Below are 25,829 nucleotides of genomic sequence, written 5' to 3' on the forward strand. Positions count from 1 at the left end.
AGTTGTCCTTGCTCTTTCTACAATCAATAGAAAAAGATGAGTGTGTCTAGACAGTGATCTAGCTTAGCTTAAGAACTACTAAAGAGATATTAATCACTGCAGGTTTCCGTATGTGACAGCACTTCTCTTTCACGGAATGGTTTGGGTTGGAAGGGATCATAAAGCTCATCCAGTTCCAACCTCTTGCCATGGGCAGGGTCATCTTCCACCAGACCAGGTTACTCAAAGCCCCATCCAACCTGGCCTTGAACACTGTCAGTGATGGAGCAGCCACACCTTCTCTGGGCACCCTGTGTCAGCGCCTCACCACCCTCACAGGGAAGAACTTCTTCCTAATACGTAATCTAAATCTTCCCTCTGTCAGTTTAAAGCCATTACCCCTTACTCCATTCTACATGCCCTTGTAAGAAGTTCCTCTTCAGTTTTCTTGTCAGCCCACTTATCTTCCTATAGTTCTACTGAGCAAGTACAATCCACAAACTCATCCAGTCACCATTAGTTTAGAGAAAAGCCACTCCAAATGAGGTTGTGAGAAAATGTAGAACATTGACCAGGGCATGGTTTCAGTGGGGTTCATGCTGCCGTTATTTTTATCTCAGATGAGACAGATTGCTGTGTTGAGTTTTGATTTTGATGGTGTTAGTGTCTTAAGAGCAGATTAGTTCACATTTAACATGTCCATTTCTGCTTTGACCAGCAATTATTGTTTCTTGAAAATTTCTGTTGGCTTTCAGTTTGATTTCCTTTCCTGAAATGTCTGTGGTCCTTTCTTTTGGGTCAGTATCTGACAATACTTTAAGTTTCTGTTTGAATAATGATCATTACACTTCTGAAAGTAGGGGATTATAACTATCTTGATTTTTCTTGAAATTATTCATGGCTTGCTCCCCTTGTGTGATTTTGTAGGTCCCCAGCTACACCTGACATTTCTTAGCCAGCTTTTGACCAGAACATTCTGGATTTATGCAGGTGTTCTCAAAGTTTTAATCTACTATTTCTTCAACTTTCAGGTAAATGGGGTACAATTCAGATAAATGCATGATTATTGTGATAATTAATAATTATCATATTATAAATATTACAATATAATATATTATAATATATACTATATAATATATAATATATATAATATATAATATAAATATATATATTATATAGATAATATAATATAATACAATATATTACAAATAATTATTATGATAATTGATTGTGAACAATGAAGTCAGAATACATTTGTCAGCATGATAAACGTTATTGATCCATTTAAATTATGCTTCTAAGGAAGCAAAGTGCAGAAAAAAAGGACTAAATATTACAAAAAAAATTTACCAGTATTGTGTAAGAAAGAGGAGTAGTAGCCAATGAACAAAGTAAACACTGCCATCAGGGCCCCTAATTTTCATTTTAGCAGTCACCTGAGTAAAATTATTCCTGTGATAGGTTAGCACATGTGAAAAGTTCATACTAAACCAGAAAAATGAGTTTCCCTGAATGAAGATTTGGTGTTTTACATGATCTAGTTTGTTACTGTCTCAGTTCTGGGAGTACTTATGTTAGAAAGCAGCTTTCATTATGTGGACAAATACAGCTTAGAAGAATAGAATACCAGTTCACAGCTGGCATTAATGAGGTGGGAATGTAAGACATAATGGTATGAAATTTGCTTCTCCTCACAAAAAAATAAAATCAGAAAAATATCATTCCCATAGTGCTAGAAAAGCCTCTGTGCTGCAAATACACATTCCTAATCACTATTTCATATATTCTTGGGTGATTGAAACTTATGGATTTAGGAGCTTTCCTAGCTCCTCCTTTCTGCAGAGGTGAAAACACAGCTGAGGGCACACATCCCTTTCTCCTATTGTGGATAGAAATTACAAGAACTCAAAGTAAGCATGGATGTAAGAGCAAATACAAAATGGGAACATGAATTTAACTCAGTTTCTACAGGTCCTCTATCCCAAAAGCTAGATTTCTACGTTTTAGCATGCAAAAAAAGAACAAGAAAAATGTCTCACTTCTTTTTCCAGCTCTTTGACTTTGTTATTCAGTTGTTTCACTTTGGCTTTTTCAGTCTCAGCCTCAGCAATTATCTCACGATTCTTTCTGGCTAATTCAACTATTTTAGTAGCTGCAACATCTTCAGCTAAACCAGACGCCCCTGAAAAGTATACATAAAAGCAAAGGACATATCTTACAGGGAAGATTCAGAATAGATGATGCTTTTGTTCTCTGTCCAGTGCACAATGTACTTTTATTTTCTAATCCATTTCTCTCAGAGCTGTGCCAGGCACTTAAATGAACAAGAGAAGGAAAGGAGGCGCCAATGATTCCAGCTGGATTGCTTGGTCCCTTGAGTCAGCATCACATTGTGGTTAGCAAAGCCACATTTCACACTTCGGCAACAGCTACATGTCAGAAGGCCACAACACTGGTCATAGCAACATTACTACATAGAAAAGGTAGAAATATCTCCTGCTCACTGCTGTGAAGGATAGTTGTGAACAGATTTTTGAGGAGAATTATAGGAAAAGAGAACACACTATTTTATGCTGGTTGTTTACTACTGGAGGAGTTGCTGAGACAGAGGTGTGAACTTTTTTAGACATCTGCCCTGAAACGTCAGACACACTATTACAGTTGGGTCCTGGAAAATGTTCAAGAAATTTCATTGTGCCTATTTATACATCCCTTGAGATTATACATGGAGCCTTACTGTATTACTCTCTTAATTGCTTTTTTAAACAGACACTTAATTCACCTCCTCATCAGAGAGGGTTTTATTAGTGTCACGAATACAGCAATCCCCAGGACTGGCTTGTGTGTCTCTTGGCTTTTGTTAAGTGACACATATCACATAGGTGAAGAAAAGTTTTCACACGAGTGTAAAATCAGTATAATCGCATACTACGTCCATGGAAACCTCTAGCTCAGCAATAAATATGAGCCTACAATAACAAAACATTTGTGGGATATATGAAGACTGAACTCAGCTGCTGTCGTTCTTTTTAACTTTTTCATCCTCCTTCAGTGCTCTGAAGGATTAACTTTTCTGCTGACATCGTGAAGATTATGTTCAAGACCCAAGGTGAGATGCAAGGATGACAGATCACTTTTAAGTGAATTCTGAGTCCCATAAAACCCTCAGAGACTTTAAAGGGGGTATGCAGAATACAGCTGAGAACACAATATGCCCCTATGTCACCATTTAAAAAACGTGTAGAGCACATAAATTTATTATTTTTAAAAGCATTTCCACTGCTCTTATTCATTTATCTGATTTGTGTTTCCCCTATAAGTTGCATTTTCCTTAGTTTTCATGAGAAACAATGGCCGCTATTGATCAAGGTAAGTAATAAACTAACCAAAAGCCAGGCTAGTGCTTCCATGTGATGGTTATCAAAAGCACTGCACATATTTAATCAAAGCCCTTAATTCCCAAGCAATGTGGATGAGTCTTTTGTCACATTTTAGACCGAAAAGACAAAAGCACAGGGCAAACTGCTGCAAGCTAGCATATGAATCAGCCAGAGAACTTGCAACAGCATATCTGGCTCCTAGTCCTGACCCAGTAATAGCTCACCATCTTTCCTACGTGCAAAGCACTGGCAATTTTTAAGAATTAAGGTGTAATTTAAATGTTATTTAGGTCTGCTTATTGCTGGTTTCCCCCTTCTCCGCTAGCCCGATCATCTCTGCTGTCCTAAACAACAGTGGCACCCAGTGGAGGAAATGCAGCCTGCACAGTCCAAGTTTCAAAGGACGCCCAAGACACTTTAGAAGCCAGATTTAGCATTCAGCTGGCATCCTGCATGTGCCCTATTCACGCAAACAAAAGGAGACTGAATAAGGAATTTAGCACCACAAAGCCGAGAAAGCTGCAACACTTCTCTTTGATATTAACAGAACGTTTTCCAAAATAAGATGTCTATGAATAGTAAGTGGGTTTGTGCCAATAACAGCAAGTTTGCAGAAGATCTGTAAGGAACAGAGATCGCTGTGTACCCCAAAAGGGCCTGATACTTCTTTCAAAGGCCATATAATTATCAATAACAATATTCTGCACCTTAAATCTGACTTGTCTGACTACCAGAAGTGATTTGGTCCTTTCAACAGCTCTGTAAGACAGGGAGGAGGAGGAGTAGTGTTCATATTTTGTAGATTGTGAAACTGAATGAGAGAGGAAGGCACAGATCTTTAAGCATACATGCTGTTCCATGTGTAAGCGCTATCATGTAAAACCATTGCGAGGAACTTCCCTCTGCAAATAAAGCCATGAGACTTCTTACGCGAGCAAGACGCTTTGTAAACTCAGCAAATGCAAAACTGTGTCAGTTGAGATCCTTGCCAAGTTTAGGTAGCAATTCTAAGCATTGTCTAAATCTATATGCAGGTGTCTAAGTATTTTCATACGTCAGAGCCGAGTGGTTTCAGTGCTAGTGCAAATTCCTGCAAGCTCAACAAAGAACAAGTCTCTCTCACCTGAAACCTGAATTTTGATTCTTCCTAGAAGAAACTCATTACAGGCATGCAACAGAGGTGACCACAATATGACTAATACACTCCTTTTTAGCATAAAGCAGGTAAAGAGATGTCACATTAACATTTCACTGCCAGGAGCTCACAATTAATCTCTTACCCTACCTCTACTGTCATCAGCATCAAGCAAACTAACACAGTGAGAATACAAAGTTACTGCATTTACCTGTTAAAGCCAATCTGTCCTCCTGTATTTTTTTCTGGAGTTGCTTTATTTCAAAATCTTTATCAGTCAACAGTTTGTACAGTCTGCAGTTCTCGTCTCGGACCTCTCGAAGCTGATCCTGGAGCTGCTTATTCTCGACCTCAAGAAACCTGGGAAAAAATAAACCATAATGCAAATGTAAATGTCACTGTAACGTGCTTCAAATAGTTGCTTCCAGAAATAAAAGAATGAAATGACTGCATGTTAGATAAGCTGAGCTTACCAGGTGTGAGTTTACTGAAATAAGCATATCCCAAAGTTCAGATCAGAACACAATCTGATGATCTGACTTATTCAGTTAACATTTCTTCTTAAAAAATTCTGCACTTCCTTGGGTTGTCTGGGGCAAACCATCACAGAACAGGCATATTTTCAGTGGTCTTGAGGTCACTGAATAACCTCATCCCACTCAGTCTTACTCACATGTTTCTTCAGGAGAAACCAGGCAGGCTCACCATTCAGCATCCATAACATTCAGGCTTTACTTTCCATAATTACCAAAGCAAACAAAGCACTAACTACAAAAGCTGTTATTGATGTTCTTTCTTTAAAGTTAATGCTTTATCTAATTCACAAAAGATCCATTTCCTGTGTCCTCATCTGATTTGCTTGGAACCCCAAAAGCAGGGACTGGCATCAGTTTGCATTCTTAATGTTGCTTTTTGGAATTCATTTAGAAATAAAGAATATCAAAACCCTCTCTGAACCCCAAAAGCAGGGACTGGCATCAGTTTGCATTCTTAATGTTGCTTTTTGGAATTCATTTAGAAATAAAGAATTTCAAAACCCTCTCTGAACAGGAGGAAATAGTTTTGCTTCTCTTATTCTTCAGTACATTTAGTGACATTTAAGGGGTTTATTTCCCTAAGACATCCAGAGAATTAATAGCTTCAATCTCTTTGCTGTCCTCATGTGATGGTTCCTCTGCATGTAAAATCTAGATGCTAAGGCCTTGAGGAATCAATTCAATTGTGAGCACTCAGGCATCTGAGATGCCCCAGAATTTTCTGAGCTTCTTACATGAGGCCAGCAGCCATGACATAGGGTTCTTAGGAAAACGACCGGAGCCCAAGGAAAGAATCAAGAGCATCTCAGAGAGCACTTGCCACCTATGTGAAGACATATGAGCCAACCCAGGAGCTACTAACATCCTCCAACTTTAAACACACCTTCTGGCCAGCAGCAAGCAATGAACGGGTCTCCATTCCCCAGGGAGGAAACCAAATGTGCTAGAGAAGTTGTACTGACACTGTCTTTGGTAAATAAGTTTGTGGTAGAGACCCTGCTGGCTCAAGTCCATGATTCCCATTCTGCCTGCACAGCCTCTGAGTTTCCTCTCCCCAGCCATCTGGGTTTCTTCATCTTGCTCTAACTGAATTTCATGGTGGGGTCCCACTCTGTATCAAGACATGGGCATCTCTCTGTAAGCAGCAAGGTAAAATGCACACAAAAGTCAGAGAAGGTCCAGTCAATACAACCAGTACTGCCTACAGACTGGCTGCCATCTGAATTGCTTTCTCAGTGCCACTAAGTGCCGTGATAAGGGGACTCAGTTCAGTTACCGATACACAGGTGCCATTTGGGCTGCCCACTCAACCTCTAGCTGCTGCTACTGAAGGGCGCAGGTCTTCCGTGTCCTACCTATCCTTCCCACATGGAAGTTCCCGATACTCTACAGCATCTCAGATATCATTAGACACCTAAATCAGCCAGATGAATTGACCCCTGGATTCCTATTATCTACAGAATGGCCCTAAATGTTTGCATTTTAGTGACAATCTGGAACAGTGTTCCACCCCTTTGGCCTATACAGTGACTGCTCCAGACTACAACAGAAGTAGGTAGCTTGGATGATCACAGAGATTTGGATTAAGCCCAGTTGTTACAGTATATATCGGTGGCTTTAAACATATCCACAGCCAGGCAAGTCAGTTACCTCAGTAGTCACCTAAATCTTTTCTATTCAAAAGTGTTAGCAAGCTTTTTGCTCCAACTGGACTTTGAAACTTTTAATTGCTCAGTCCATAAGTACATACCAGAAAGAAACGACCCCTTAAAGCACTGCCATAAACAGCACAGTCAATTTATGAGATAATAAGAAATGCACTTGTGTTTCAAAGCTACAAATCAAAGGGAGATAAAAGGCAGCTGTTTACAAAAGAGAAGAAAGCAAGCATCACTCTGAGCAGAAAAGAGGCAAAACTAAGTTATTCCCACATGCAACCCCTCATAGAAGTGTGCAGCTCTAATTAGAGATATGTGGCCAAAAGGATTTTTAACAGTTAGCGAATTAACATGAAAAAAGGCTCTCAGCTCTTATCACACCTGAGCAGCGATGTCTTCCTCAGAGCTGGCTTCCAAGTCTTAACAAAAAGCACTTACAGTAGGATGGATACAAATTTCAGCTGCACAGAGTTGGAGTCTCCTCTGAGTAACGTCTCCATCCCAACTATCCCAGAGTGACTCTACAAATTACAAAGGAGGCAGCAGTTTCCACCCCAGTGACTCAGCTACAGAAAGTCAGCCAAAAGAAACAGACTGCCAAAAGGTAGTCCTTTTCACTCTAGTTCAAGGAAATAGAGACAGGTGAAGCTTATGAGCAGGGTCTGTAACTGAAATTCAGGTGTCTTTCTTAACTCTGTTATAAATTCTTCACGTGATGTCAAGAATCACTTAATCTTAAATATACCAAACAGAGCAGAATCATAGAATCAAAGAATCAACCAGGGTGGAAAAGGCCTTTAAGATCATCAAGTCCAACCATTCCTCCAGTAGGGAGGATAACATGACAGAAAGAACAAACCAGAAAGACAGAAGTTTCAGCTAACCACTCGCCTAAACAAAATTTGGGAGTAGGACAGAGGAAGGTAAAACAAACTCCCAAGGCTCAGAGGAAGCAAAACTTCTGAGGGGAGAATGTTTTCCATTGCTGCTATAAACAACACTGACGTGCTGAAATCATTGCCACTGCGGACCATATGGAGTCCTGTTATTCTGGAACAAATTTCTAATGTGTTGTCATGGGAATACTGCAAAGTACATCCTGGTGAATCCATTCCAGAAGCAAATTCTGCCTGGATTTGACACACTCATAACCCCTTTTTTGCTGAACACAGAAGTACATAAGCAAAGGACAATCCAGATAAATCTGCTACACCTGCAATGTCAAATGGGGACTTTCAGTGTCACTGAAAACAGAGGTATGTAACAGCTCTTGAATTACTCAGACCTAAACTACTGGACTGTAAATAACAGACAACTGCTGGGACTCTCCTATACTCTGCATGTCAGGGAATGCACACTGCACCAGGATGTGCTATGAGAGCACCTACGCCTTCTCCTCCACTAGACAAATCCATATCTGAGCTATGGGAATCAGTCTCCCTCTCCATTAAAAAAATAAAATAAATATATATACATTAAAATAACATCTCCATAGTAATCTTCCATATACTATCAGAACAAAATGTTGAAGGGAAGAGGAGAGCTGGTAGAGGTCACATCAGGAGCAAAACTTGGCAAATCCAACAGCCATATTGAGGGACTCGTGTGAAGTATGCAATGTATGATGCAATGGAGAGAGCAGCTCCCTGTTTCCACACAGACTTCATGAGCAGCATGAACACTACATTTCCAGAAGCACCTACAAGTTTCAGTGGTTCACCCCTGGACTCCCTGCATCTGCACAGAAGCTCTGCTGCAGCTAATGCACTTGGCCATTTCAGGAAGCAATTCTCAGAAACAAGCTGAGCAGGGAGTTGCCCAGAGTAACACTGAGGGAAGATCAGCATTTAGGAAAGAATAAACCTTAGTGAGTGGCTTGATAAACTTTGGTAGAGGTGCCCTTCCCCACTCCAGACGCTGGGAGATAAAACTGTTGCAAAGATATATGCCTAATCGTGGTTTTCCACCCATGATCTGCTGGTTTTGGCAAAGCTGCCAGCTCCTCCTCATTGAAATGACCTGAGATAAAAGTACACTTGCTCCAGAAAGTGAATCCAGTTTCCAGCAAACAGCTGTATCAGCACAGCTGCAAGGGGGAAGCAGAAGCAGGAATTTCTTCAGCTGGCTTTACCACTAACACGGAGCATATCCCTGACCAGCCAACACTGCAGACATCTTTGGGATGTATCCAACTTCAGACCTGTTCTAGTTTGGAAAAAAAACATTAGTTGGGTAAGAAGGGAAGACTGACCAACTGTATCCTAGGAGGCAGATAAGTTATCTCAGCTGAAGTTTCAATTCTCTGCTCCAGTAACTCAGCTCTAAAAACAAGATCAAAGGAGATCCACACCAGAATGTCCAATGTCCTGGTAATCCAGATACTGCCCCAATGGGTGAGGTAAGACCCAACCCCCTGTCCCCAGTAAGATTTAAAACCTTACCTTGTACAACCCTATCAAGTATCTTAACCATGAGGCAACTCTGCCTATGACACCCTCCTACATAGCTGGCTGTCTTTTCATCTACTAAGTCAGGTTGTAGTGCAAAGATAGCCAGGGAAATACTTTTCTGCAAGCCTCCGAGGTGCACGTGTTAGCTTCTTTGCCCTTATCTGTCTCTGGAAATTATTCACGTAGGGAACCTGTTTGTTTACAAGGCTACATAGGAACTAACCAACAGAGTTAGTGATCCTGAATGACTGGATTTTGACAGATAGTACCTAGCTGCTCCTAGCATGTCACTCCTAACCCCTCTGTCCTTCCACTTCATTTGTGAGACATTGAAAATAAAGTGCACATCATAGTGGGATAAACATAACTAAGGATAGACACTTTAGGGACAGTGAAAGTCTTCTCAGCTGTCCTGGGTTCAGCAGTAGCAGTCATTTTTCTCCTTCTTAGTAGTTGGTGCAGTGCTGTGTTTTTGACTTTCAGCCTGGGAACCATGACATTAGCATACTGAAAGCCTGATATGTGAAGAGAGAAAGCGTGCTGTCAACTTAATATGAGCTTCATAAGACCATATGCTAAATACACTTCTGTGACTTCCTGAAGAAATGGTGCTGCTACAGCTTTACCTTTTGCTGCCATCTTCATTTAAAGGTTGTCCAGCTTCAAAGAGGTTTAGATCATTCGGGATTCTGAAAGTCTCCTTTGTATTGTCATTATCACCTTTCTGACCATTCTGCTTTTCCTTCTTCTCCATTAGATTTTGCAGCCGCCTTTGCTGTTGCTCTTGATAAGCCTTAAATTGGCTTTTAAAATGTTCATTCTCTTTTATGTTTGACTCCATTGTTTACTGAAAGCATAACAAGAAGAAGATAAAAATCGACAGCAAGCAGAGATCAACATCTCTTTGAAAAACATCCTCCTCTAGCAACTGCTTTGCAGTTTTCCCTCACTGACCTTTGCACAGCCTCCCTGTCACCTCCTCCTCTCAGTCACTGGGATCCTCAACCCCACTGCCTTGCTTCAAGTGCCTTTTCCTATAAACAGTTCTCAAGCACTCTTCAAAAAAGTTTTGGGGCCTTTTCCACTTTAGCATCCGAAAAGAAATGTTTTCAAATGTTTTTAAACACATCATTTAAGTAAACATTTTTAATGAAAACAAATGAAAAGCAAGCTGGGGTCAAACCCAAAAGTGCAGCAGGCCACCATGGTACACTCACTAAAGTGAACACAAACCATTGGCAACCATCCCATGTTCCAAAGAAAGGTGCAGATCCCTCCATTTTTGGGTTAATGTGGAACTGACAAAGGATGAAGATCTCTGTTTATCCTAATGCTCCCTTTGGGCACAAGACACCAAGGGCGTGACTTGTATTTCCCCCCAGATTTCTAAGCATTAAGTGATAACATTAAAGCGATAATACTGCTACCCATTTAAATGTCTAGAGCTTTACTAAGTATGACTAAAGATGAGCAGTTTTCTGATGTATTCCAGCCGCCTCTCCTTCTGTCTGACATTTACCGTCAGCAAAAAACCTAAGTGCACCTTTGGTCTAGGAAGAACAATCAGTAAAAACTATCAAAGGCTATCTGCTGAGTAACTAACACACGCCCCTTCTGACACTAGGGTAGCAACCACCCTGATAAAGTGCAGAAACACGGGCCACGTCCCTCTGTGCCTGTCTGTACTGTGTGGGCAGGGACGCACTGCAACCTGCACCGGGACAGGGTGCACTATGGACTGACAAGTGCAGAGAGCAGAGTCCGGCGCCTCTGCATAGCTACAAGCCCCGTGGGTATGAGTGATGGCCAGGGGGCAATCTTTAGCCCGACAACCTGCCTGGGCGCCGAGTCCAAACCTGGCTTAGGGGTTGTGCTGCAGGTCCGATGTGTGGGGAGAGGGTAGTCCCTCTCTTCCCCGCGCAAAGCCCGCCTTGTTCTGCGGCCTGGCAGGACCGCGCTGCCTCCCCCGCACCTCTCCACCCCTCTGCCTACCGAAACCGCCTTCCCCTGCCCCGAGGGCAGCTGCAGGGAACCCCCAGCAGTTGGTTGCCCACTGGGCCCGGCCGCTCAGGCTCCGGCTCCCGGCACGGCCGCAGCCCCACGCGGTTCCCGTAGCAACGATGCCCAGGCCATCAGAGCAGGGGAAGGGTAGGGCCACGCATGCGCCCTACCCCTCAGGCCAGCCGCCATGATAGCTCCAATGAGCCGCCCACAAGACCGCCCCTTCCCGGTAGAAGCCCGACCTCTTGGGGTATGGCGGTGGAGGGAATGGGGGTGGTCGTTAACCCGTCCCGTGGAGGGGGAGGAGGAAGGCGGTGACTGGAAATGGTCTCTGCGCGGTGGAGGGGCGTTTCCTTACTCCTTCGCCGCTCGTCCCCAGTGAGGGAGAATTGCGAGAGCAGCCGAGAACAGGGAAGTTGTACTGGCTGAGAATACCCTTTCCAGGAGCAAAGCACCCTCTAAAGCGATTTTTATCCGGGTACAGGACCTCACCTCATCCCTCTGCAAGAGGAGGCACGCACAGGGGCCGCGCCCCCCAACAAATCCATAGCCAAACACTTGTTACCTCTAGTGCTCATACATTTATTCACGTTTTATCTCCCACTGGGCTGTACAATGTCACAGACAGAGGTGCAGTATAGACTTTGTGGTATTTTTGTATTTGCTACAGAGACATCATACTGTCACCATGGAATGTAAGCTAAGAGGAGAAAATGAGGTTTTTACAAATTGGATTTCTCAACATATTTATTTTTGTGACTGCTGTTGGAGATACAAGGGGTCCGAGTGTAAAATAACAGTAGCAATTGACAGAGAAGGGTTTTAACACCTCAAAGATTATGGGGCCTTTTCAGACTTAAATGGTTAAAAATTTCCATGGGGAATGATACCACAGAAATCAGAGCTAGATCATATACTTCAGCTGAAAGCGTTATAACACCAAATAAAGGTTTAATTTCCACAATATCTATTTTAAATGTTACATTTAAATGTTATTCAGAAGAGCACTGTAAATAAAGTTACAAAATATAGCAATTCAAGAGGCTGAAAATCTATAGTAAAAATAGGGATCCTGTGTCCTCATTAACAGTGAATAAATATAACATTTAAATAGCTGCAACATACTGAATACTTATGCCTTAAATAAAAAATAGATGTTCATATCTCTCTCAATATTTTAGAAATCATTTAGTGCTACTAGAAGCTTCTAAATTACAAAGTTGGAGGCTGACAAATACAAAAGACAGAAAATGACAGCAAAACATTCACAACACTTACAGGCCTGGCCTCCACATGCTGCCCAAGGCCTCATAGAAGCTAGTTCAGACTGTGGTTTTGGGCAATGGCAGCAAAAGAAGCCACCAATTTTAGGAAAGAATTGATAGTTGAGGAGAAGGTAAAGGCATTGTACTCCACTATATCCCCTAAAAGCTGGGATATGCTAATGTCAATCAAAGAAGCAGACCCTGGCACCCTCTACCCCATTGCACAATCATTTAGGCTGCCAGCTCCAAGACAGTGTTCTGTACACCAAATATATACAACAGGGCAATTCTCTAATATCATGTTTTTTGTTTTTCCTCAAGAACCCCTTGATAGGAGGTTTGTAGCTGCAGTACACAGGCCACCACCAGGACAGAGATTTCAATCAGCCTTCTGCTACTCCTTGGGCTTCAGCACATGCTCCCGAAACATTGAATACAGCACACCTAGAGACACAAACACAATCAGAAAGCTTTGCTAAACAAGAAATAACGGGTTTCAATCTGAACAGTAAGAGAGAGTCTCAGCCATGAAATATGTTTCCCTTCCTCTTTTTTTTTTTTTTTTAATAGCAGTGATCAACATTGACTTCTTCATATACAGAGAAATCTGATATGAAATTATACTGTATATGAAAATGCTGATCCCAAGCCAATTCTAGTTTGCTTTGTAGTCAGACTTCTTTGTTGTAACTTCTGGGAATACAGTATCAATAGTGTTTCACGGGATAGGCACTGACACACATACATAGCTGAAATACTTAGGTGAGACCTGGGATGTATACACTGGTACATTCAGTCCAGAAAATATATATACAAAAATATATAATACTACACTCTACATAAACTGATCTTCCAATGTGCTACATTCAGGAACAGCAACATATTTACAAGGGGAAATATTGTCAGACCATTCTTTCATTTTATTTGCCTCTTAATTTCAACATCTGCAGAACCTCACATACTTTCCACATCTAAGAGCAGTCAAAACTTCTACTCTCAGAGTTAGCACAGCTTAATATTAAATGTGTAGTTAAAATCCACACTACTCCAGGAAGTCTGAGCAAACACCAGTCATGAGCATAAACATCCTAAAAATGTAACAGATGGCACACTTCACCCCAACGTTTCATGCACGCTGTTGTAAACCACTAAGAGAAGAGATGCGAGAGGTCCTCCTGTTCAGTACGCACCACACGTGAGCGCTCCCACGACGAAGCCCTGGGCTGCCACACGCATGTGAATCAGGTGAAGTGACATTTTCATGTCACCTCTGTGCTTCAATTTGTACAGTCCATACCCAACCAACACGGCAAAGCCAGCCATCCCTGCAAGAAAGAGGCAAGCATCCTTCTGAGTCGAGATCAACATCAGGGATGTGTGAAGTGACCCATCTAAACAAAATAGTCTGGGAATCACGGACTTATTTAGGTTGGAAAAGACCCTGAAAATTGAGTCCAACTGTCAACCAGGCACTGCCAAGGCCACCACTGAACCATATCCTTAAGTGCCACATCTACATGTCTTTCAAATCCTTGTAGGGATGGCCATTTAGCCACTTCCCTGGACAGCCTGTTCCAATACTTGATAACACTTTTGATGAAGAAATTTCTCCTAATATCCAAGCTAAACATCCCCTGGTGTTTCCCCAGTCCTAAAATAAGCATGCTTTGGTCAAATTGCTGTTTCTATGTGGATGACAAGTCTTGCCCTTTGTACTGATTCCACTCAAGTGTCCCCTCATTCTATGCACAAGTCAGTGCAAAGGAAGAGCAAGAGATTGTCATTTTCATACACAGAGACAAGCTACAGAGAACATCATATAATTCCTAGATTATGTTACATTATGAAATAGAAAAATAGCTTTTAAATTAAATGACATCAAGGAGAAACAGGATTTCATGGGGCCAAAACCAGTCAACCATGTGATGGTACAAAACAGTTCAACTGAAATCCATACAATAGAAAATGACCCAAGACTAAGTAAGACTGTAGCGGTAAATACCATTTTAGATCTTCATATACTTTCCATAGATTTCCTGCTTCCTACAAGAAAAGAGCAGTTTCAGAGGCACCTTTTGCCATTCACACAAAATTTCACATAAAAATGGCTAGGGCAGAACAGGGGCACTCTTATGAGGCAACCTTAGACAATGAAAAATTCTATTTTTGTTATTTAAAGGCTTTCGTGGTTGCCTTTACATGATCAAATAAATCCTTCCCAAACATGAGCTAATGAGCTAGTTGCTGTAATAAATTATTAAAATTTCCCCTGCTTTTTTGCAGCTATTTGCCTCACTGTTTTGGTAACAATGGCAAGAATACAGATCTTTAGAGATCTTCAGATCTCTTGTTTGCCTGCTGTCTGAACTCCAGCTGTTACTTGGCCAGGGCTTTGACAACCTAGTCAAGCGGAAGGTATCCCTGCCTGTGGCAGGGCATTTGGAACTGGATGGTCTTTAAGGTCCCTTCCAACCCAAACCATTCTATGACGATAACCTAGGTCCAACCCCCCTGCCATGGACAGGGATGCCTTCCACTAGACCAGGTTGCTCAAAGCCCTGTCCAACCTGGCCTTGAACACTGCCAGGGATGAGGCAGCAACAGCTTCTCTGGGGAACCTGTGCCAATGAGTCATCACTCTCACAGGGAAGAACTTCTTCCTATCCTTAAGGTGCCTTCCAACCCAAACCATTCTAGGATTTCCACTAGCGTTAAAATGCCAAAGCAGTAGCTCAGAGTTCCCTGGATATTTTTCAGGAGTAAGTGCTGCTTGCATCCTCTTTCCAGGACAGAAGCTCACATCCAAGAACCCTACTCAGCTGCAGCTCTGACCCCCAGCATGTGGGTGTAGCCTGACATATCCACTGTCCTACTGAGGTTGCTATTTTAGGTGTTGTCACACATAGACAGCTTTCACTGGGATAGGACAAGTTGCATTACCGGTCCTGTGATGTGGGGCGGGAGGTTCAGCCAGATGTTTTTCACAGGGAGAGAATTAACTTTTTGTTCTTCAACAGAACAACTATAGCCCTGGCTATGCCAGCTCCAACCTGTGTATACTGATGGTCTCATGGAATACAGACCGCCAATGCACAAGATTTCCCAATTCCATCCACTTCATTTCCTAGTTAGGATGATTATTTACACAGCACAAAGGAGGCTGACAAGTTTTAAGTGTAGTGTATATTTTACCAATGAGAGCTTGGACAGCTTGTCTCCCTGAACAGGAGTATTACCAGTTCCACTTGTGAAGCCATAAACCCTTCACTGGTGCATGACCCACATGGCAGCTTCATTAAATACCAATTAAGAGGTTTTGGGCATTCAAACTAGCTCCAGCATAGGCTGAAGGTTAAATTATGCCAATCCGCTCAGGAGAACCTGAACTCACAGAGCTCACAGTACACCCTAGGAAGTGGAAAGCAAAGTCCTGTGACCACACAGACTGGTGACAGATATCTGCTGGCAAACGCCTGAAAGAGTTCACCCCAAGTGACCTGACTGCTCTCCATTTTAGGTGGCTGGAAATCAAAACGTGTCTCATGTCAGAGGCGGTTCTCAGTCAGAGGAAAGCTCTTGGGATGAACACAACTGACCCTCTCCCTCCTCTGAGGCTTTCTCAGGGTCTCAGCAGAGAGGCTGAAAACTTTAACAGCCTTCTCAAGCTGGGGCACAGCAAAACCTACTAAGAAAATGCATTTTAAACTAAGGATAGCAGTAGAGAAGGGTGGCACATCTAGCTGGCAGGTTGTATTTTAGACACTTCTAGTTTGTATTTTGTTGGCTTTAAAGTCACTTTGTAAAGATCACGTACTTCCCACCAACCGTACACTCCAGAATGGCTAGAAAACACAGTCTTTACCACTTAACAGGATCATGTAAATGTCCTTTTTTAAGCTCACCTAATCAATCTTTCAGGGTTTACTGGCTGGCTGGTTTTTTTTTTGTTTCGGATTGGGTTTTTTTTCCACCTGCAATTGTACCTTCTGAGGTTTCTACTTAAGCTAACAAGCCTCATTAATTTCCCTGTTTCTTGCAGAGCAAACATCATTCTGAGCAGAAGGAATACTGCTGTCAGCATACGAAAAGCCTACACAACAAAGTAATCTCAAAGTAATATCCTATTAATGGGGGAAAAAGGTAAACAGCATTAACCCTACTGATTGGCCATGAAAGATCTATGTGTAAACACATTTATTCATCTTTATACTTACCAATTGGTACAAATGGCGTCTCTTTAAATTTTCTTAACAGCTTTGACGTCTGACTGGTTTCAGTCTCATACTCGGGGAAAACGGATTTCTGGCCAGACGACATAGTGGCTGTGAAGACAAAGAGTCTCTCTTCAGGATTTAGAAATAACAAGTTAAGAGAACTTTTAGAAAAATAAATTCCCTTACATAGTCCATGAATGAACTGAGTAGCAAGATAAAAGCACAACAGCTAGACTCGAGCCGATGAGCTACATATAGATGAATTAATTCAAGTGAAGTCCTGGAAAGCAAGACCATTGCATACCAGGAAAGGGAAGGACAGGACAAAAGAGAAAGTGCTGAAGCAACAATTTCTGCCATGGTTTTCACACAATTACAGACCCCAGCTGCCCCTCATGAGCAGCACAAAGCCACTGAAAGCTCTGGTCACTGCCTGCATTCCGTTTCAGGACTTTCATCCTCCACCACACTGCTTTATTTCCACAGACAATTCCCTAACAGCAGCTCTGACCTCAGGGAAGTTCATTTCTTCTCTTTCACTCCCTGCCAAGAGCGGCACTTGAAGCACTCAGGGGGAAAGCATAAGCTGCTGCAGAAGGTCAGCCCTACCTGGCAGCTTGTTGGTCACTACACCTCTTACCACCTCATCCACCACTTCAATGAGGTTTCAAACTCCTACTGGAGAACTCAAGAATGTAAAGTGGCAGCTGTGGAAAAGCCAGAGCAAGTCTTGAAGCCCTTGATTGGCACAGACTCATGTGGGGGCACATCAGGAGGATGATCAGAGTTTACACTGCAGCACAGGTGATTTATCACATGCCCCCTAGCTAAAGAAAAAGCAGCAATGGCCATGAGGAGGGCTTTACTCCCAGAGCCATCATCACCAAACCAGAGAGAGAGACCATCCACCAAAACCTGCCAGCTTCTTGTCCTGTCCCCACTGCAGCTGCCCCGAGAATCTGCTCCTCCTTCAGTGCTTGACACAAGCATCATTCTTCAATCAGTGACTGTTTCTGCCAGCACAGTTAGTTCAACAACATCACAAAGGTCTCTGCTAGAAAAACCTCTACCTGTATTGTTCCCGTTTTGCCATAAACAGGCTCAGCAGCCACGTACAGCTTGGGGGCACATGAATGTACTCCAAGCTCTTAAAATAAGCCATCAACAATTTAACTTAAGCACGGGCTTAAATTAACATGCAAAAGATACACTTCAAATGTGGCAGTATTCCCCGGTTAGCAGCCATTTCAGACAGACTGTCTGGGTTTTAAACTAAACACGCAAGCCTCTGCAGGCCGAAGGATTTGGCCTTTCTGTGCCTCCTACCGCTACCCTTATTTGATAAATGGAAGTTATATTTTAGCCTGACTCATTCGGAGAAGGAAACTTGAGAGCGCATACACAAACCCCCCACCCCTCCGTCACGCTGGAGAGGCGGAAACAGCCGGAGGTGAGATTCACACAAGGGAAGCATACCGCGAAGTGAAGCAATTTGTCCACCGTGAGACGTTTCCGTGACCTTCACCTCGTGTGGCCGTGGGGCACATCACTGCCCTGACTTGGCCCATACCGCAGCAGGGAGGCGCGGGGCACCCGTGCGACCACCCACAGGGGGCGGCTCTGCCACGGGTAGGCATGTGACAGGACCTAGCACCCCATGGTACCACGGGGCTGCCTTCCCCCCGCCCAGACCCGCACTAGGCCCTCGTACTCCACACAAGGCCTCTGCCCCACTCCAGCCCCATTCACCTTCACTCCACCGCGGGCCTCTGCCCATCTGCCCCCGATGCCCTCCCCCAGCTCTCGGGTCTCCACCTCGAGTCCCCTCCCCAATTACCCTCCAAGGACAAGTCCTCACCACAATGCCGCTACCACCGCCGCGGCTGCCCTCGCGAATCCCGATACCGGCCGGCGTATGCGCGCCTGGCCCCACCCCCCGCCTCTTATTGGCAGGGCGCGCCCCGCCTCCGTGGCCCTAGGCTCCCTCCTGTCGGGCCGAAGAACTACGACTCCCAGCATGCCGCGCGGCAAGCCACCCGCCGACAGCCAATCCAGAGAGCGGCCGCTAGCACCGCGGGCCGGGGAGGGATGCCTTCACGGGACTCTTCGCATTGCGATGGGCGTGGAGGCATGGCGGGGATCCAGACCCGGCACCTAGCGCAGCCCAGCCGCGCCTAGCCCAGCCGCTTCCCGCCCCTCAGACCTGCTAAACCGGCAGCTGGGCGGGGCCCTGCGCGAGGCTGAGCCTTTTCGCCGTCGCGGCCGGGCACGAGCGTCTAGGATTTGCAAAACACACAGGCTCTGTGTTGAACTCGGCGACTTGTTTCACCCCCGAAAGTAGGGGTTTAGGCTGTCATTTGGAGGATGGGAAAACAGCTTTGCTGTTTTCCTGTAACTTGGAACTGTAGAATCATTTGGGTTGGAAAAGACCTTCAAGCTCATCCGGTCCAATCATTACACCCGGACTGCCAAGTCCACCCTTAAACCGTATCACTAAGGGCCTCATCTACACGGTTTTGAACAGTTCCAGGGATGGTGATTCCACCACTTCCCTGGGCAGCCTGTTCCAATGCCTGGCTACCATTTCAGTGACAAAATTTTTCCTAATATGCAGCTTAAACTTACCCTTGAGGAGGTTACCTCTTGACCTATTGCTTGTTACTTGGGAGAAGAGACTGACACCACCTCACTACAACCTCCTTCCAGTTACTTGTTGAGAGTGATAAGGTCCCCCTGAGCCTTCTCTTCTCCAGAATAAACAACTCCAGTTCAAAACTTCTCATGTCAATATAAACCCACACTGTGACATCAGGTGGAAGCTCAGTAGCAGAGAGCAAAGTCAGAGGCCAGCTTTCCCCTGATCTGGTTGTCTTGATAGTCAACTGTCTCATTGACGATTTTTTCCTGCATTCCAGCTGTCAAGCAGAGCTTGTTTTGCACCTGCTGTATGCCAGGCAGTGGATTCTGAAGTCTGAAGACAATCTACAAATTGCTTCTCACTTTAAGCGAACCAGACTCTGGAGCAAGTGGAAAAATCTAGGATCCTGAAGATGCCTAACTCCCTCACATAAACCAGGGGACAGCTTGTCAGAGCAAAATAGCAGAGTCCTTTTCTCCCAACCCCCTGACTGGTTTTGCAGTGCTCCGGTGCAGTGTTTGTGTCTCCCCATCTCTGAGCAGCGGGGGACGTAGAGCTGCTGCTCCTGCAGGGCCACCCCACCACTGACATGGCATTTTCAGAAACATAAAAGAAAACAGCTCAGGTAGCCGTGTATCTCTCTAATGTGCTCACCATTACCAGTAATCTGGTTAGCTTAATTGCCAAAGCCATTAGGGCTCTGCAGAGTCTAAAAAATAAAATAGATTTAAAAGATCTATGCAATTACCAGCTCCCAAATTGAGTTAAAATCTTGTAATAGATTACCGTGAAGGCTAATTTCTCTAGTGACTCTTAGAGGCACATTTAAATCCCTGCTGATCTGTGCAATATGTGCTGTAGGGGAGAAACTCAATTAAAACACAAAACTTATTTCATTTTAATTGCTGGGCTAATGAAACTGTTGTCAGCTGTAGCACCTTTGTGTGTGTGGCTGACGCCTCAGGTTTGCAAGCAGCTTCTTGCTCTCTGCTAATCTGTACACTGCCTATATATATATATTATAGGCTATCTTTTAAATGCAGGCACACGTGTGCACCAGCTGATGGCAGCAAACACAAAGATGGGTAAAAATAATATATTTCTCTCTACGAATTCACCTACCATGGGGCAGGTTGGATTTGGAGCTGTGCTGATCGCTGCTGCTCTGTTCTCCCATTTTTACCAAGGTGGCTTGGGGTTTATAAAGCACACCAGAGTTGGCATGGAGGATGGCCTTGGCACAGTCAGAGTGTTCCCTGTGGCCCTGTTTGATGATGAGATGAAGGAAATGAGCTGGAGGGTGACCACTCAACAATAGTGATGCTCTAAAACCTCTCCAATAATCCACTTCATCAGAGACACCTTTGACAGGCAAGGAAAGGGTTGTGCCGTGGAGCTTCCCCCAAAGTCCCTGTGGCAGTGCCAGGAGGCTGGCACATCTCTGCTGTTGTCGATCTCTGCATGTTCAACCACGGTAATAAGCTCATTATTCTGGTACCACTTTCAAGGCTTTGTCACTGCCTGCAAAGACATGTGATTATTTAAGGGAGTGGAGCATCTCCCTGATGAGGAAAGACTGAGGGAGCTGGGTCTCTATAATTTGGAGAAGAGGAGACTGCGGGGGGACCTTATTAGTGTATATAAATATATAAAGGGGGAGTGTCACGAGGATGGAGCCAGACTCTTCTCAATGGCAAACAATGATAGGACAAGGAGTAATGGGTACAAACTGGAACACAAGAGGTTCCACTTAAACTTGAGAAGAAACTTCTTCTCAGTGAGGGTGACGGAACACTGGAACAGGCTGCCCAGGGAGGTTGTGGAATCTCCTTCTCTGGAGACATTCAAGGCCCGCCTGGACACATTCCTGTGTAATCTCATCTAGGTGTTCCTGCTCTGGCAGGGGGATTGGACTAGATGATCTTTTGAGGTCCCTTCCAATCTCTAGCATACTGTGATACTGTGATTGTCCCCACAGAGCTGCCACGGCCCGACAGCCCCACTGGTAACCATTTCTTTTCTGCAAGGGAGGAGGACTCTGCACCATCCAAGTAGCATGTGGCTTATTCAGATTTCCTGGAAAAAAATGCAGATTTCTACAGCAGGGGCTCAGCCCTGAGAGCCTCTCAGTGCAGAGACCAAGCAGACCCAGTCCTGCCCAGGGGAGCTGGGATGTGAGCATGGTGGACATGATCTAATCTTAATGTCCATCTGTTCTACAGCCACAAATGTTTCCACTAATGAAAGCTTTTAGAAAACAAAATAACAAGAGGGAACTTGTTGCCACATCTGGGGTTGGTATGCAGCAAATCCAGATGGAACAGGGAGAAAGAAAAATATGGCTTATTTGGAAGGAGATGGGGCAAAGAAAAGTGAAGGATCAGGGAGCACAGGCGAAAAGCATGCATGGAAAAATGGAGAGAAGAGCAAAAGCAACTGGTTATCTTTAAGCAAGTGGCTGGTCTGTGTGCTTGTCTGGATGACCCTGGTCTGGCACATCCCAGAAGAACCTACTTCAGACTATATTGTGGGTGGACTCACCACTCAGCCCACACATGTTGGGGTGCACGGGATCCATTAGTGATATTCACACTGTGCTGACATGGATCCTTGGCCGTTGCAGCTCGGGCCATCCCTAATGTGAAGTCTGATTCCAGCTATACAAGAGTAGGTTGTGTTTATGAAGGATGGGTGCTGGGTCCTCATGGCACCTGTGGCAGAAGGCGCTGTGTCCTGAGGGGTATCTCAAGTGCCAAAGCCCAACTCTGGGTGCAGGTGCCAGTTCTAGATATCGTAGAGGGATTCATGCTCAAATGTGGGGTGGAGATGATTCCTTCAGTGCTGTCACACACTGATTAACACCAGGAAAGGCAGAACAAAACCAGGGAGGACACGCTGAGCTCACATTTCCTGCCCATGCTCTTACACAAGTAAAAGAGGTTCCTAAAAGCTGATTCAAGCGTCTGGCAGCATGGGAACAGGAGAAGAAGCTCCTGTAAGTGCATTTTCTCCTTCTTACTTGTAGACAAAGCAGCATTAGAAACCTGGAGAGATTCCATTTTCTTCTTGAGCCAGCTCCTAGGCACTGGTGCTTCAGCAAGCTTGGAATTGATCTCTGAGCTCAGTCTATGTTGTCAGTTTTCCACTATGAGCTATAGGATGGGCATGTGTATGTCAGTGCCAGCATGGTGCAGAGAGGGGAAGATGCGGCAAAGGGAGAAAAGGCATCCTGGTGGGCTGGAAGAGACCCAGAAATGGAAACTTTGGAGATGGTTTGTCCTGTTGTAGGAGCAGAGGATGTGTGGGGAGAGGTGTTTGCGAATCTTGGTGGATGTTGCTGTGTTCAGAAGGGTGGGAAGCTTTGGTTTCCTTTCAAAGGCATACAGTCAGAGCTGCATATAGATAAGCATGGATTTTCTCTGAAATATATATATATAAAAGCTAATTCCCAGAACAGTCTTATTATATCACTCTCCCGTAGCAGATCTCTGCTCTCTGTGGCTGCTCTGTCTGAGTGCCCTGTGGCACTCACCAAAGAACTGCAAGACATCAAGAAAACATTTCAATCCAGCCCAAAACAAATTTTGTTTTCTTTTCAGCTGCCTGGAACTGCCTGGAATGGGTATTTAAACAATTTTAGACATGGGACCACAACAGGTATGTCCACAACTTCACCCCTTACAGCTGCACACCCACAGGCTTCCTCAGCACCCCACTCTGAGCCTTGGGTGCTTTGCTTAACCTGTGTTGAGGGGTGCCCCCTTTCCTGGGGTGTTTGTGGGGAGGGAGCCATACCTAGAAGTTGCAGAGCCACCGTGGGGTATGAACCCCTTGGGATGTGTAGCACAACCAAGGACCAGCAGTTTCATTTTCTCGTTACTTGGTGGCTGCAGGTCTCCTGGGCAGTGGGAGAAATATTGTCAAAGAGAGCAAGGCAGGAGTGAGTGCAGGCAGGGAGCTACACAGTCATGCCTGGTTTTGGACTGCTGGAAGAATAAGCCCCAAGAGAAAGATGGGCATCTTTGGCCATGGCTGAAAAATGGTATGGTTTAGGGGTGAAGTGGTATCTGCACCATTTTTCTCTGTGACAGCCTTGGTTTACTTTCAGAGCCTGGAGATTAGGCTTGATTTTTAAACCCCACAATAAACTTCATGGTACTGACGGGAGGTAGCTCAGGCAGATCCCATCTCCCACTGCACGAGACAGGCTTTTTAGTGACAGCCATTGCCCAGTTGGGATGGCTTTTAGAAAATGAAACCCTTTTAGTGTTCTGGTGTGGGTTTTTTTAATTTTTTTTTTTCTGAAAATCAGATTGCAGAAGTAGGAAGCTCTCCAAATCAGTCATTATTTCCTGAAATCTGGATTGCAGCTGTCTAAACACTGACACCACCCTTCAGTCCTGGGGAGTGGCCGACCTCATGGCCCTCGCCCTCCTCGGTCAGCAGTGTTTCAGCCCATGCATCCTCTCATGCAGGATCAACTCCAGCAACATCCTTCCAGCTAAATCTCTACCTCTGACCTTGATTCAGGAGTTGATTCTGATGCCTACATGTCCTTACCTTCGTTAAGTCTTTGAGCTACTTGGTCCAGTGGAAGGTGTCCCATGGCAGGTGGTTGGATCTAGATGATCTTTAAGGTCCCTTCCAACCCAAACCATTCTATGATTTTATGAAACCATATTTTCCACTTCCTAATACCTTTTACAAAAATCCATAGCTTGGTGTCCTAGAGTTGGCATTGAGAGGGATCAGTGTTCAACCAGGAGTGAGATGTTCAGCATTTCACCTGAGGGAGCAGCTGGATCAGCGTAAAGGTGTCAGTGGCAGGTTCTGCTTCACCAAGAACTGAGATGCTGCTTTCTCAGTAGTGACCTGGGTGAATCTAAAGCAGCTCACCACAAGGTGTTGTGGAGGATTCCTGTAATTTAGAGCAGAAACTGCCTCAAAAGCTTGCAGTGGCATCAGGAGGAAGTGGGGAGTTATATCAGAGGAGACTGCTCTTTTGCTTTCAAGTTTTAATGTGTTAGAGTAAAGAAACCAGAATTTAATTTAATTTTATTTTATTTTATTTTATTTTATTTTATTTGCATATTTATGTGTAGACAGCTGTCCCCATGCCATAGGGAAAGGCCAAGGAGTGGAGGATACAAAATACTTATCAGAAAGTGGCTGAAATTTAAACCTATGAACTAAAGGAAAATGCTCCATAATGTGATGCTTGCCTTTCCTGTGTTAGTTGTAATAACATTTTGATCCCCTTCACTTGTCTTTTGCTCTAGGCAGCCATTTGTCAAATGCAACAACAACCGCTGCAGCCTTGATGGATGCTGCCAATTCAAGTGACTATCTGTATGAGTAGTTGGACGAGGAGGATTACAAGCAGTATGGCCTCTGCAAAAATGAAGAGGTACTCTCCTTCAGCAGAGTACTTTTGCCATTGTTTTATACTGTGGTCTTCCTGGTTGGGTTGGCCGGGAATGCCCTCCTCTTTATTGTTCTCATTATGTACATCAAAAAGGAAAAAAAGTTGACCGAGATGTATCTGCTGAACTTCGTGTTTTCAGACTTCTTCTTGCTATTAACCCTTCCTTTCTGGGCTCTGTACATTTCTCAATGAGTGACCTGGGACATATTGTGCCCAGTGTTAAATGCCATGTACACTGTGAATTTCTACAGTGGTATCTTTTTTGTGAGCTGCATGAGTCTGGACATGTATCTGCAGATAGTTCATGCTTGCTGTCCAAATAGCTCCATGACATGGAGGAAGTCCATCCTCATCTTGCTGGTGGGATGGGTCCTTTCAATACTTCTCTCCATTCCTGATGGTCTCTTCACCAGCACAACACAAATCCACAACAAAACCATCGTGTGTGCCCATGATTATGGCCAGAATCACTTATTTTGGAAAGTTGTCTTTTGGGTCATGCAAAACACCCTGGGTTTCCTTTTTCCCTCCCTCTTCATGATGTTCTGCTATTCCCGCACAGCATGTGTCCTCACTATGTCTCAGATGCCTGGCTCAAAGAGAGCACTCTGCTTAGTCCTTACTCTGGTGGGTGTCTTCTTTGTCCTGTGGTTCTCTTACAGCATTGTCCTCATCCTTCACTCCCTGCAAGATGTTGGCATGATCAGGAGCTGTGAAAGCAGTAGACAACTGGACTATGCCATGCAGATCATGGAGAGTTTGTCCTTTGTCAACTGCTGTCTTAACCCCTTTCTATATGCCTTTGTGAAAAAACGATTCAGGTCATATGGAAGATCCCCCAGGCCATATTCCAGAGAAGTGCTTTCTTTGACATCCAGCCTTCAAGAGACAAGCCAGTCTTGCAGCAGATACGCAGCTGAGATAGAAATGTTGAGTATCACAAATGCATGATAAATATTTACATTATTTACACTGTGTGTATGCCCTGTATACTGTATTTTACTGGTCATGGCTGTGTGATGGAGTTGGTGAGTAACTGGATATTTCATCTTAGCACCGGCATCGAGATGAGGATTTTCCACACTGGAATTGGAAAAGTACGTGAGAGATTTGTTTCTGTTGTAACTGGTATTGTTATAAAGGGATTG

General features: G+C 44.2%; 3 protein-coding genes across 3 annotated transcripts in view; 1 reads left to right on the forward strand and 2 right to left on the reverse strand.

Moving 5' to 3' along the window:
- Positions 1 to 9,979, reverse strand: part of CCDC13 (coiled-coil domain containing 13) — a gene marked incomplete at both ends in the record, with an annotated part of 29,652 nt that extends 19,673 nt beyond the window's left edge. The window contains 3 exons of the mRNA XM_080611516.1: positions 2,019 to 2,161; positions 4,706 to 4,854; positions 9,765 to 9,979. Of these exons, the coding sequence (XP_080467642.1) occupies positions 2,019 to 2,161; positions 4,706 to 4,854; positions 9,765 to 9,979 (507 nt within the window). The remainder of the gene's footprint in view (positions 1 to 2,018; positions 2,162 to 4,705; positions 4,855 to 9,764) is intronic.
- Positions 9,980 to 11,868: 1,889 nt separating this feature from the next.
- HIGD1A (HIG1 hypoxia inducible domain family member 1A) lies at positions 11,869 to 18,557 on the reverse strand. The gene is made up of 4 exons (XM_080610765.1): positions 18,477 to 18,557; positions 16,619 to 16,726; positions 13,595 to 13,729; positions 11,869 to 12,848 (listed from the first exon to the last, which is right to left on the reverse strand). The coding sequence occupies exons 2-4, from the start codon at positions 16,719 to 16,721 to the stop codon at positions 12,799 to 12,801; spliced, it is 288 nt and encodes a 95-aa protein (XP_080466891.1). The 5' UTR covers positions 16,722 to 16,726; positions 18,477 to 18,557; the 3' UTR covers positions 11,869 to 12,798.
- Positions 18,276 to 25,632, forward strand: ACKR2 (atypical chemokine receptor 2; the record flags this gene model as incomplete). The annotated part of the gene is given in 10 exon segments (XM_080609637.1): positions 18,276 to 18,751; positions 18,837 to 18,955; positions 22,122 to 22,202; positions 22,205 to 22,251; positions 22,856 to 22,913; positions 24,536 to 24,612; positions 24,616 to 24,870; positions 24,874 to 25,501; positions 25,504 to 25,565; positions 25,567 to 25,632. Coding segments are annotated over 10 exon segments (1,869 nt in total).
- Positions 25,633 to 25,829: the final 197 nt, after the last annotated feature.

Source organism: Psittacula echo (genome assembly GCF_963264785.1).
Source record: "Psittacula echo genome assembly, chromosome: 2".
In the NCBI taxonomy this organism is placed as follows: domain Eukaryota; kingdom Metazoa; phylum Chordata; class Aves; order Psittaciformes; family Psittacidae; genus Psittacula; species Psittacula echo.

Coding starts and splice junctions, on each gene's coding strand:
- HIGD1A (XM_080610765.1), bottom strand. CDS start 16,721: ATGTCGTCTGGCCAGAAATCCGTTTTCCCCGAGTATGAGACTGAAACC. Junction 13,730..16,618: donor GACGCCATTTGTACCAATTG/GTAAGTATAAAG, acceptor TCTTTCTTGCAG/GGATGGCTGGCTTTGCCGTG. Junction 12,849..13,594: donor CGTGGGAGCGCTCACGTGTG/GTGCGTACTGAA, acceptor TTGTGTCTCTAG/GTGTGCTGTATTCAATGTTT.